At 35.3% G+C, this 11,925-nt stretch overlaps 1 protein-coding gene and 2 long non-coding RNA genes across 3 annotated transcripts; all 3 read left to right on the forward strand.

Moving 5' to 3' along the window:
• The first annotated feature begins 7,867 nt into the window (after nucleotides 1-7,867).
• LOC145129110 (uncharacterized) lies at nucleotides 7,868-9,241 on the forward strand. The gene is made up of 2 exons (XR_013717296.1): nucleotides 7,868-8,368; nucleotides 8,489-9,241. It is a non-coding gene; the product is annotated as an uncharacterized LOC145129110 (long non-coding RNA).
• A 1,077-nt stretch (nucleotides 9,242-10,318) lies between these two features.
• LOC145129125 (uncharacterized) lies at nucleotides 10,319-10,855 on the forward strand. Its single transcript, XR_013717305.1, has 3 exons — nucleotides 10,319-10,463; nucleotides 10,545-10,682; nucleotides 10,768-10,855. It is a non-coding gene; the product is annotated as an uncharacterized LOC145129125 (long non-coding RNA).
• Nucleotides 10,856-10,951: 96 nt separating this feature from the next.
• LOC145131994 (uncharacterized) lies at nucleotides 10,952-11,573 on the forward strand. The gene is made up of 2 exons (XM_079066636.1): nucleotides 10,952-11,306; nucleotides 11,379-11,573. The coding sequence occupies exons 1-2, from the start codon at nucleotides 11,136-11,138 to the stop codon at nucleotides 11,571-11,573; spliced, it is 366 nt and encodes a 121-aa protein (XP_078922762.1). The 5' UTR covers nucleotides 10,952-11,135.
• Nucleotides 11,574-11,925: the final 352 nt, after the last annotated feature.

The following is an 11,925-nucleotide window of genomic DNA, read 5'->3' on the forward strand; positions in this document are numbered from 1 at the left end:
TGTTTGGGTTTGTTTGTTTGACAGGAAAAGGAAACACGAAGAAGAAACGGGCTGCTGCCCTCTTGGTTGTTCTTGGCAGCAATCGAAGGAGGTGGCTGCAATGGTTGATCAAGGGGCTGTTTTAGATCTGGGATTCGACCAGTGAAGGGGTAGAAAAGAGGTTGTTGCCTCCTTGTTTTCATCGGGAATCAACACAAGAGAACCACCTCCAATGGAGGTGTTCTTGGCTGTGCATGGAAACAGAATAAAGGGAGAGAAGGAGTGAGTCTGTGAATGATTGAGGATATTTTTGTGTGATCAAAAATAAGATTTTTAGAAGACTTTTGTGGTACTTTGTGATCTTGCAGGAGATTTAGAGTACAATGTCCAATTGGTTCAAGATTTGATACATGTGCAATTGGGATGATCATTTGTGTGAGTGTGTAAAAAGTGAGGATCGAGAATGAATGGGAAAAGAAGCTGGACACTTTCATGTACCAATAGATCTTTTATTACACCTCTCAAGTATTCTTTGCTTTTCTAATATTATATATATATATATATATATATATATATATATATATATATATATATATATATATATATATATATATATATATATCATAGATAACAATACTTTTATACACATAATGTATACATACACACTTCATTAATTTGATATTTATACATGCGATGGTATTTTGGTAACAATAATGCATCCATACTCTCAGATATAATTGATGCAAAAATTTATTTTTAACGTCACAATTAAATCAAATTTTTGGCGGTTTTTGATTCGATCTTCAACGATAGATGGTTTGATTAGATTAAGATGTTCCAAAAGAATTTATAAATATGATATATTTAATATACATTATAAACTTAAAATTACACACGATTGGTCAATAATACATAGCGGTTCGCGGTGGTTTGACCGCCGAACTCAGACCAATTTTTACCAATGGTTACATTATCCCCCCGTTGAAAGGAATTTCGTCCCGAAATTCAACGTGTAGATAAAATATTATAAAACAATTGGTGGTGTTTTCATTTCGTTTGATCCACACGTGATCTTTCTAGAGTCGATTAATGTCGCATAGTTCTAGATTACATAACTGATCGAATGGATGACTTTATCACAAGTCACGACTAACGTGGGAACATGGAATAAGATCAAATGAAGTATTTTAAGGTTATCAAATCTTACACACCGTTCTATCGCGTGTACTTTCACAAACATGTAACTTTTGCATTATTTTCTTAATACACTTTACTGAAAAATATAACAAGCATGTCATTGGACAGACGCTCTTTAAGGCTTGGCGTATGAAAAATGTCGTGCACATCGTTTAGTTCTTAAGATGACTTTATATAAATATCAGGACCATATTCTATTAAGAATTTCTAAGGTCATTTGAGTTGCAGGTTTAACCTGCCTCATTCTCTGGATCGTATTCTTCCTTAAAAGAGAGAATGCATTTTAAAGTTACACAGTCTCCGAATTAGGAGTCGAAAGACTTACATCTTTTGTTCATATAACTCTCTTATAATTCAAGGCCAAGGCCAGTTTAAAATCTTTCTCTGGTTCACAGAATCTATTATGTGATCCCGTATGTGATTCATGAATCCAAATGCAGCGTATCACCCGTTCGCTATTTGTTTAATTTCGCATCTCCAATCATTGTTCGACTTATCAACGATCGACACTTTCGTCCGTACAAGCCTCAAGTGGTAAGGTCTTTATGTCAGTGTGATAACTATTATCGCGGGAAAATTTAATTAACGACAATGGGTACCTTATGAAATATTCAAGTCTGTCATACAAGTTCAAAGCATATCACTCAAGTTGGGATGATTCTTTCGTCCTGACCACTAAGGATAATAAGTTATACTTTTGTTTAAGTGTGTACCCAAGGATTTCGATGATTGTCAAAATTGTTAGGCGAATTCACCATCTTAACGAGATGGTCCATTTCTTTTGATATAAGAACATTTGGTCAGAGTCTGGATGGATGGAACATTTAAATTTGTGAGCTTCTTCAAGACTATGCACTTATGTTCACCGTACTTAATCATGAAAATTTGGTTCATCACAAATTGCGTCCCGTCATCCTTGAACTTGACTAGTTTATCTAATTTTCACTGAGCTTCACTCGTGAAGCTTTCTCTCTCAGAATCTCGAGTTAAACTTCTCGAATTTGAGTTGTAGGTTATGAATGGATAATCATAGTTAATACTCGTACTCAGCGGGGTTTGGTACTTTCTTTTCGGCTCAAGACATTTGCTACTATGTCAATCTCATTAAAATGTTAACAATTCTCACGCGTCATGATGGCAACAAATTTCTCATTTTTGTCATTCAACCAAAAGCATAAGTAAAACCTTATCTTAATTCATCCATGTGCACCTCAATTCTCTATGTACGCATTTAGTATACGAACATGTTCTCTGTTCTTTCAGAAAGGTAGGATTGGTGCCTTACACCATATTTGTTCCAACTTTTGGAATATATTCTTTTGCTTATCCTTCCAGTTGGACTTTGTTTTCTTTTGGTGTTAACATGGTTGGCACTTGGGCTACCATAGAGGAGTTCCTAATGGATCATTGATAGTAGACAACATAAATTCTTTTGTTGTTAAAATTCCAACGTTCATTTCTTGGGAAGAAGTCTTCACTTATACTTCCACATTTTATCAAATCCTTCAAATTTGATTAAATTCTCCATATTTTATCAAATCCTTCACATTTGATTAAATCCTTCACAAGGTTGCTTAAATTATGGTGAGCCGAGAAGTTCACAACAGTCCATCGTTTGATTTTTTTTTTTTTTTTTGGGTAGGAAGAAAACTTTAGGTTTTTCTCCGACTTGTCATCATAAATGACCATGGTTTTCTCGTAGGTAGATTTGGTCGTACAACTTTCTTGTAGTACAGATCTAGACACAACGGGAAGGTAGTCGATTCATACCTATGATAATGTCCAAGCTTTCGCTCGGAATTGGTATAAGGTCTATAAGTAAAGATTAATCGTTCATAGTTATTTTATCGTTTAAAAAAAAGGGAGGGCTGAATAACGACTTGACGTGACACAAACAAAACCGTGTCATATAAACAATGATATCAGACTTTAGGTGACATGCGCACGAGATTGACATGACAAACATGATTTGGTAAGTGCTAGGATGAAATTTATTAAAATTTCACGAGTAGATTTTCGACAGTTCACCAGTTGTCTATGCTCTCCAGGTTTTCTCCAAACTACTAGATTCATGACTCAGAATAGGTTTAAGTTTAGGGTTCACGAATATTTCGATCCACATCTGTATTACAATTACGTAAGTATACAAGTGGTTAATGAGAAACGCACTAGTCACTACCGATGGTTCCTAGATTTCATTCCTTGTTCCCATCAAAATTACTCTATCTCGAGTGGTTACCTCCTGGTTCTTCAGCCTTGGGCAGTTTCACCCTCTTCATAACAAGCTTTACTTTAACTAGTGCTTGTTCTAACTTCTATACCTCACTTCCATATGCATCACTGTGGTGCTTCTCAAGTCGTGGCATAAGCATAGTCAATGCCCACGATTTACACATAATAGTTCTACTTGGTAAAATTTGTGCCTTTAAAAGTGTAGGTGATAGCTAATCACATTAGTTTTCTACACAAGAGCTGACATGAAATATTGATTCCATATTTTTGCTCTAGGGATTCATTACTACAATCCATTCAATGTCGTAGAAGGATCTAGGTTGACGTCACTATTACTTCCAGGTTTGTTGCTTACAAAATCTACCTTGTCCCGAGTCGTTGTTCCTGTTGACTTTGTAAGAGACCAAGATGCTAGATACTAGTTGTTCGATTCATTATCTCAATCATAGTTGCGGCAAGCGATTGTGCTGGTGTTGGACGATCACCGACTGGTCTCTTGTGAGACATATCTTTTTCTCACTACAATTAGTTTAAGGGGAAATGAGTCGCGTGAAAATATCGGCGTGTATATAAACGATAGTGCTAAAATTATGTCAAACGTGTAGAATTGTCGTGGGTTTGCCCAAGATTGACTCTACTATGAGTATTAAACGCAACACACTTTTACAGTACTAACAAGGGTGAAACTTTACACTTGGAACGAGTGAGAAGAAACCACCAAGTATTGGGACAAATGGTACAAATTCACGAAGAGAATGTTACAGAGAAAGTTGACTACTGCCCAATGTTTTGACTATATCTTGAGTTTTGAAATTTTGATTCATTTGAATCGAGATGTTTTGGAAACTAGGTAAGATTCCTAACAATCTTCATTTTTCACGTTTTTATCGAGTCTGATTTATTCTCCTTCAAAAAGGGTCACAAAAGACGAAGGGTATGGGTAGATGTCCTTTTGAACTTGGATAGTCCCATCATAAGTTCGATGATTCACAACCAGAAACACACAAAGTGATTGAACACCTAAACCGAATTCGAAATGATTCGCGAAGGTGCATATATTTTGCAAGGTATTCCTACGAGATCTAAAAGATGCATTCATAGGATATCATAGTTGAGTAATTACTATTCCAAGATAAACTTCGGACATGATTTACGTTTATGATACTTATATTTTTATGAGCACTTAAGGTAACTATTTTCCAAGTATTGGTAAAGTGTTCACTAAACTCTTTAAGAGTTCTCAAGTGATTTGAACTGTGATTTTCTTAAAATATTCTGGATTCCAAGCGTTTTGGTCCACTAACAACCAAATCCAAGCTTGATTGTGCATCGGTCTAACCATAATTAAACATAGGTGATTAGTCTACGTCTAGTTGTGGTTCGGCCCACGTACAACCAACCTAGCTAAGGCGTTTGACCTAAAACCTTGCATTATATTAGTATTCGAGGGTTGGAGTTTATATATGTATATATATGTATAACCCTATATTTGTAGGTTAAGCAATATACCTAACCTAAGAGAGTAAGCCCTAGGGTATAGTCGCACTTTCCTAAGAAAGTACATGTTCACTATAGCCAATAGCTCTGATACCAATCTGTCACACCCTCGGTCGCCGGCGGAAACGCCGAGGTGCACGACGTAAATCAGTAATCACAGTTATTAAACATACATTGAACAGTACAAATATAATTTTCTATTATAACCGAAATAGAAATTACATTGATAATGGCTATCACTAAATCGTGACACACGCCTAACAATCTGGCGTTTACAAATGTATAATACAATTAATGAAGAATCTTCTGAGCGAATACTTCCGATCTGTTAAATAACCTGAGAATACATGCATTTAAAATACGTCAACAAAACTGTTGGTGAGTTCTACAGGTTTTGACACAGAGTACTTTTATAACCCAAAAGTGTTTGGTAAAATTTGGCTGGCTGACCACCTTTTATAAGTATTTACTTTTCTATTAAAAAGTATAAAATCATTGAGTTATAAAAATGTATTATGACTCATTCATAAATACCATTTGTTCAAATCCAAATGTACAAGAGTTGGAAAATACATATAAGTAATTCAGACTTATATCAAAGTGCATTTTTATATAAATATTTTGAATATCAAATTATATAAAAATAGGAAATGGTACCCTTTGTGAAAACATAGAATAACCAACTTTACTCTTGAAAACTTATACAAGAATTTGTATCATTTATATGAAAAACTCATAAATCTTGAATTTATGAACTTTGTAAAATCGTGTCGTGACAATAATTAAGTATTATCTGACTTAATTTGAAAACCGACACTTAACTGGTGGGGCAAACTCCTCCCACATAAATATTGTGTTTTCTTATACAAACAAATGGTTTATATAAATAACTTATCTTATATAAGTTAATAAATCTTGTCGAGTCATGTCATGATATTAATTAAGTGTTATATAACTTAATTTTTGGTATTGACACTTATCGCTTTGAGTCACATGCTATCCCACTAAATACAGTTTCTTTCAACTAGAATGAGTGAACATAAATCCCGTATAAATCCAATATCGATTCTATACGGTAACGAAACAAAACTGAGATTTTATAATGAAATCATAACCGAACTCGTGACACTATACTTTATTAATGAACCGACACCATAATAAGGCGTGCGTGCTAAAGTCATTCACCTCGTTGTAACACGAGGTAATGTTTCGATAATTCTAACGTCAGCGCCAAAATTCATCTCGTCAGATGTAGTTGTAGCTAGCAACTCCAGGCGGGCGGTCGTACTGTATAAGATCAATAATATGACACTTACACCCGACGTTAGTCGTTCCCTCGAGGATTAACGGTTATATATTGGAGAGTTTCTACTAAGTATTGAGATCTTAGCTTTCGCGAAACCCGGAATAGTTTATAATGGATACTCAAACGTATCGGATCTGGTATTCGGAATAGGTATGATAAACCTATATGAAATAGGTATGATGAACCTATATGGAGTAGGTATGATAAACCTGTATGGAATAGGTATGATAAACCTATCTTGAATAGGTATGATAAACCTATCTGGAATAGGTATGATAAACCTATATGGAGTAGGTATGATAAACCTATATAATCCATTCTAAATTCACTGGATATGTAACATTATTCACCGTTTAGGAAAACGATAGCTGAAATTCTTATAACTTCAAGAATTTATCATACTGGATACAGTTTCGATGTTGTATTAGCATAATAGCTAATTTTTGAATTTATCCAGTTTGGATCGACCGTAGATCTACATTCCCCATATTTTATATAAATTATGCGAGAATGTTTTTAATACATTTAATTTGGGATAAAGGTAAAGTCTTTAAATACAATACTCGACAAGTATTTATTTCGTAAATAACGACTCTTAACTTCTGAAGTCGATCATGTTATTTATTGTGATAAGAATAAATAACTTAGTATAATGAAGTTATGTTGTTATAACTAATATAAAAATATATTAATAATTTCTCAATTCATTTTTACATATCCTTATATATATTAAAAGTTAAATCTTATAATTTTAACCAGTAATTATATAATCTCATGAATTTAATCTTCCATCAATTATGGCAATATACTTTCATTTTATACACGGATAATAATTTTGGTCATTATTATATCGTTCCATGCTTCCATGAGATACTTTATCTTATACATGTAAAGTCATCATTTTTGTGACTCATAATATCCACTTGTGTAATTATAGCAATATACTTATAATCGTGTGATTTTTCTTAATAATTATATTTATATTTCACATAAAGTATAATTATATCAACTTATAACAATCTACTTTAACTTAATAGATTTGCTAGTGATTTATCACATCTTTAGATTGCTATTTCATAAACATTTGACCAATAACAAAGTAAGATGTTATTTTGTATATATAACTTAAAAATCATCAAACTTTAATAGACACGCATATATTCTCCCCCAAATATTATAATCGTAAAAGAGGAGCCGTTGAAACTCACTTTCGCAGCGTGAACGAGGCTCCAGGTGTGATTCTTGTCGTGAAATTTGTTACGTGTGTTCCTCGTTCTTAAGACGAACCACCGGGTATATTTAAATTACCTAATATAACCAAAAGGGTAGTTTTGGTATTAATTATTAAGTATAGGGTGGTCTTTGTCAACACAAATAATTTCTAGGGATTGATTTTGCTAAAATCATTCAATTAGGGACTGATCCCTAAATTTATTTCCAAGGCAGGGGCTAATAGTGCACATTTTAAACCCAATTTGGAGGTTTAGGACCAGATTTGTAACCCATTCTCATATGGGGGTTAAAATAATTAATTCAAATCAAGGGAAGGGAAGGGCCAAAGTCGTACAAGTCTGAAAGTTAAGGGTTTAATTTAATTATTTTGAATCAACGTTTGAATAAGTTTGACCTCTTCCTCTACAAACCCGATTTGCAGATCGGGAAACGGAAGGAAATACGAACGAAAGCAGGTAAAGAAACGAAGTTGGCCCGGTGATTGGCAAATCTGTCGTCAGGAGAGAGGAGCACCTCCGGTGCTTGACTGGATCGACGATGGTTAACGGAAGCAGCGGTGTTGCCGTCAGTCTCAGTGGTGGCTGATTCACCGTGAAACGGAAGGAGGAAGGGGGAAGCCAATCTTCGGCGACCCTTGTGGTTTAATCTTCATCTGGTGGTAAGGAGAGGCATGAACGAAAGCAGCAGCAGTCGCCGTTGGAGTGCACCGGATTGTCTTGTTAGGACAAAGAGGAAGGAAAACGAAAGCAGGTGGGTGGCTCGGTGGTGGTTGTGGGATCGTGAGGAGGGGAGAGGGGCAGCCGAATTCCGGCGAGCTCTTCTTGGATTCATCTATCGTCTTCAGGAGTGGAACACAAAGAAGGGAGCAGGGGAGAGACGAACGTGGTGACAAGGGGCTCCGGTGGTTTTGCTCGATAATCACAGGTTTCTTTCTTCTCTTCTTTGTTTGATTGAAATCAATGGGGTTCTGGTGTGTGATTGGCTTTGATTTTGACATTGGAAGAAGAAGAATTTGGTGAGTGTTTGGGTTTGTTTGTTTGACAGGAAAAGGAAACACGAAGAAGAAACGGGCTGCTGCCCTCTTGGTTGTTCTTGGCAGCAATCGAAGGAGGTGGCTGCAATGGTTGATCAAGGGGCTGTTTTAGATCTGGGATTCGACCAGTGAAGGGGTAGAAAAGAGGTTGTTGCCTCCTTGTTTTCATCGGGAATCAATACAAGAGAACCACCTCCAATGGAGGTGTTCTTGGTTGTGCATGGAAACAGAATGAAGGGAGAGAAGGAGTGAGTCTGTGAATGATTGAGGATATTTTTGTGTGATCAAAAATAAGATAAATTTGGCAAATGACCATAATTTAGAATGATTTTGAAGAAAATGACCACACAAAAAGCAATATTTCAGAAAATGACCAAAGGTTCCGTAGAGGGGGTTCTGCGGAACCATAAACACCTCTGCGGAACCCTTAATTGTTCTGCGGATCGATAAAAACGACGAAGAAAAGGCATTCCTCAATACTCGACTGCGGAAGGAAGGTAGAGATCTGCTGCGGACATCGAGTGTGATCGAAACGGACAAAAAAATGTCAAGGCGAGCTCGATTTGTGGAGCAATTGCACTCCGATGTGTTATCAGAAGGATATGGAACTCAAGTAAAAAAAATTTCCTAATTTTTGTATAAGAACTCAAGTAATCTTTGTAGAAATCGATTATATGATTTGGAAATTGATTGGTTAAATGTTATTTATAAAGATATATGTTTGTTAGGGTGTAAGAATTGGAAATAAGAAATCAATTTATGCAGAGGAGCCCTTCTTTTCGTCAAGAACAGATCCGCAGAGGTCCTCTGCTCAAGAACAGATCCGCAGAGGAGCCCTCTGCGGAACGATAACTGCCTCTGCGGATCTTTATTTATTTATTTTTTTTCTATAATTATTATCTCTTAAATGGACCATTGAATATTGAGATCATTTTATGTTGATTATATCTCATATTAAAATTGATTTCCAATTATTTGTGTAATTAAAAAAAAACATTGAAAATTGAAAATTTCTATAATTATTATTAAAATGGACCATTTATGTAAATTTTATAATATATATGAGACCATTTTGTAAAATTCTGTAAATTTCTTATAAAAAATGGACAACTTATTTTGAAAGATAAAATTGTTAAAAAACAATATATCAGTATTATTTTGTTTAATTTTTGGCATATATGTTTAATCTTTTGCAGCATAGTTTTCGTGGATGACTTGCAGTATGTACTTTTAGAGGGGCGTTTGGGACTGTGTTGAAAAGGTACATTCCAAAACTAAATAGTAGGCGATTTGAATTATTTCGAGAGACAGCTTTTGGGATCTTCATTGCTATGCCCAACACGAATGGTGACCCGATGCTCTGTCATTCGATGATGTTGCATGAGGTTCGTGATGTAGAGGTAGCCAGGGCTGGGAGGTTTCGGTTCGAATTACAAGGCAGGGTGGTTGAATATGGTGAAACAGAATTTTGTTTGATTAGCGGTTTGAGATTTGGACCATATGTTGATATAATAAATACAAAAGTCAGCAGAAGTTCAGCATTAAGGAATCAGTTGTTCCCTTATGTGAGAGATGAAGATTTACGGCTGAAAGATTTAGAAGACTACGTAAAAGGGCCAGCATTCTCGACGTGTAGCGATGAGGATGCGGTAATGGTTATGCAAATGATATTTTTGTTGAGGGGTCTCATAGGACGAGACGGCAATACGTGCATTCCGTCGGCAGTGTATGAGCTAGCCGATAGTCAATATAATTGGAACAAGTATTAAATTTATTATTTATTATTTATTTATAAATACTTGATGATTTATATTATTTATTAATGAGTACGACAGGTTTGTATGGGGTACGTATTTGTGGAGGTATAGTGAAACACAATTACGATTATGGTTTGGTAAAATCTCTAGATATTTACGAGATAATGAGGATGAGGGTTACACGAAGACGATGAAGTATATTGTTTTAGGTTTTCAGTTTCCGTTTAAGGTTAGTTTTAGGTGCAATTAATTGGTATTTTTTAAGTGCTTATAAGTTTGGACAAAGCATAATTTTTTGTCGTAAAAACAGGTATGGATTTTGGAGACATTTCCTGAAGCTTTGAGGTTTGCGCATCACACAGAAAATGAAATTCCAAGAATGAGGGCATGGAGAATAAAAACACAATTGTCTCTCGAGTAATGTTTGCGTATATTAGACGTTTCAGTGGTATAGTTATGCAATCCTTATATTAAATATATATAGTTAAAAATTACAACAATTTTATATACTTAAATTTATATTATTTTTGTAGGAAAATAACATCCCACGTGATTTTGAACCAACGCCTGTTGAGATCAATTTGCCATTCTTTGTGCGTTATGTTAGTTGGACTCTAGACAAAGTGAAGTCGCCACCGCAACAACAGAGTCCTCCTAAGGAGCGGTCTCCATCATCGCAACTAATGAGTCCTCCTATGCAGCGTTCTCCATCACCTTGGAATCAGTTTCAGGGAGCAGATTACACCTCAGCCTCTCATTTTCAAGAAAATACCACGGACCTGTAGAAAACAGTAAAATAGACAAGTTATTTGGCGTTGTTAATGAATTGAAAACCACAATCGAGCACTTTGGGAAGAGAATGGATAATTAGGAAAAAGATAAACAATTTGGTGTGAACGATATGGAAAATGTGGATGCGGGGGAAGCATTTTTTGGTGGTTTGGGTCCCGAGTCAGGCCATACGTATGTGCAGACGCCACCGCCTGTTGTTGATGTTGAGGATAACACAGCTACACCAATTAAAGGGCGGATAAAAATGAAATCGAAATTTTGTAGGGAGCCTTACACACAGGTATAAAATTAAGTAATTTCTATTTATATGGTATATAATCGTTCCAAATTAATTAACATATTGATTTTGTAGGTTCCTCTGACGACGGAACCATTGAAGAACAGAAAAGGGAAAAAAACACAGAAGGAAAATAATGTAGCAAAAAGACAAAATTATGCAGATTGTGATGATGAATTTTGGAAATTGTGGGGAAAGAAGATGGGGGCGGTATTTGTGGAGCATAGACTTTTAAGAGGTATTGACATGAATTTGGGAATTTTGGTCTAGTTTACTTGGTATTGGCTCTGGATGGTTGCTCTCTGAGGTAACGCATATCCCTTATTTATATTACAAAAAGGGTTAGATAATTAATTGTTCAAAATGAATTTGTTTTTTCTAACACACAGCATTTGGTTATCTGGTCATCCCTGCTCAAGGAAATAAGTCCGTCGAATTGTAGGTGGACGATTATTAATCCTGAAGGCACGACTTTGGAACCTGGGAAACAACATTATTTGAGGCGTATAGCAGCCGGGATGGTTGATGGACCACATTGGAAGGAAATTGATTGGGTAAGTATATATATATATATATATATATATATATATATATATATATATATATATATATATATATATAT

This window comes from Lactuca virosa, chromosome 8 (genome assembly GCF_052849685.1).
Source record: "Lactuca virosa cultivar CGN04683 chromosome 8, Lactuca_virosa_CGN04683_v6, whole genome shotgun sequence".
Classification (NCBI taxonomy): domain Eukaryota; kingdom Viridiplantae; phylum Streptophyta; class Magnoliopsida; order Asterales; family Asteraceae; genus Lactuca; species Lactuca virosa.

Coding starts and splice junctions, on each gene's coding strand:
- LOC145131994 (XM_079066636.1), top strand. CDS start 11,136: ATGGAAAATGTGGATGCGGGGGAAGCATTTTTTGGTGGTTTGGGTCCC. Junction 11,307..11,378: donor GTAGGGAGCCTTACACACAG/GTATAAAATTAA, acceptor TTGATTTTGTAG/GTTCCTCTGACGACGGAACC.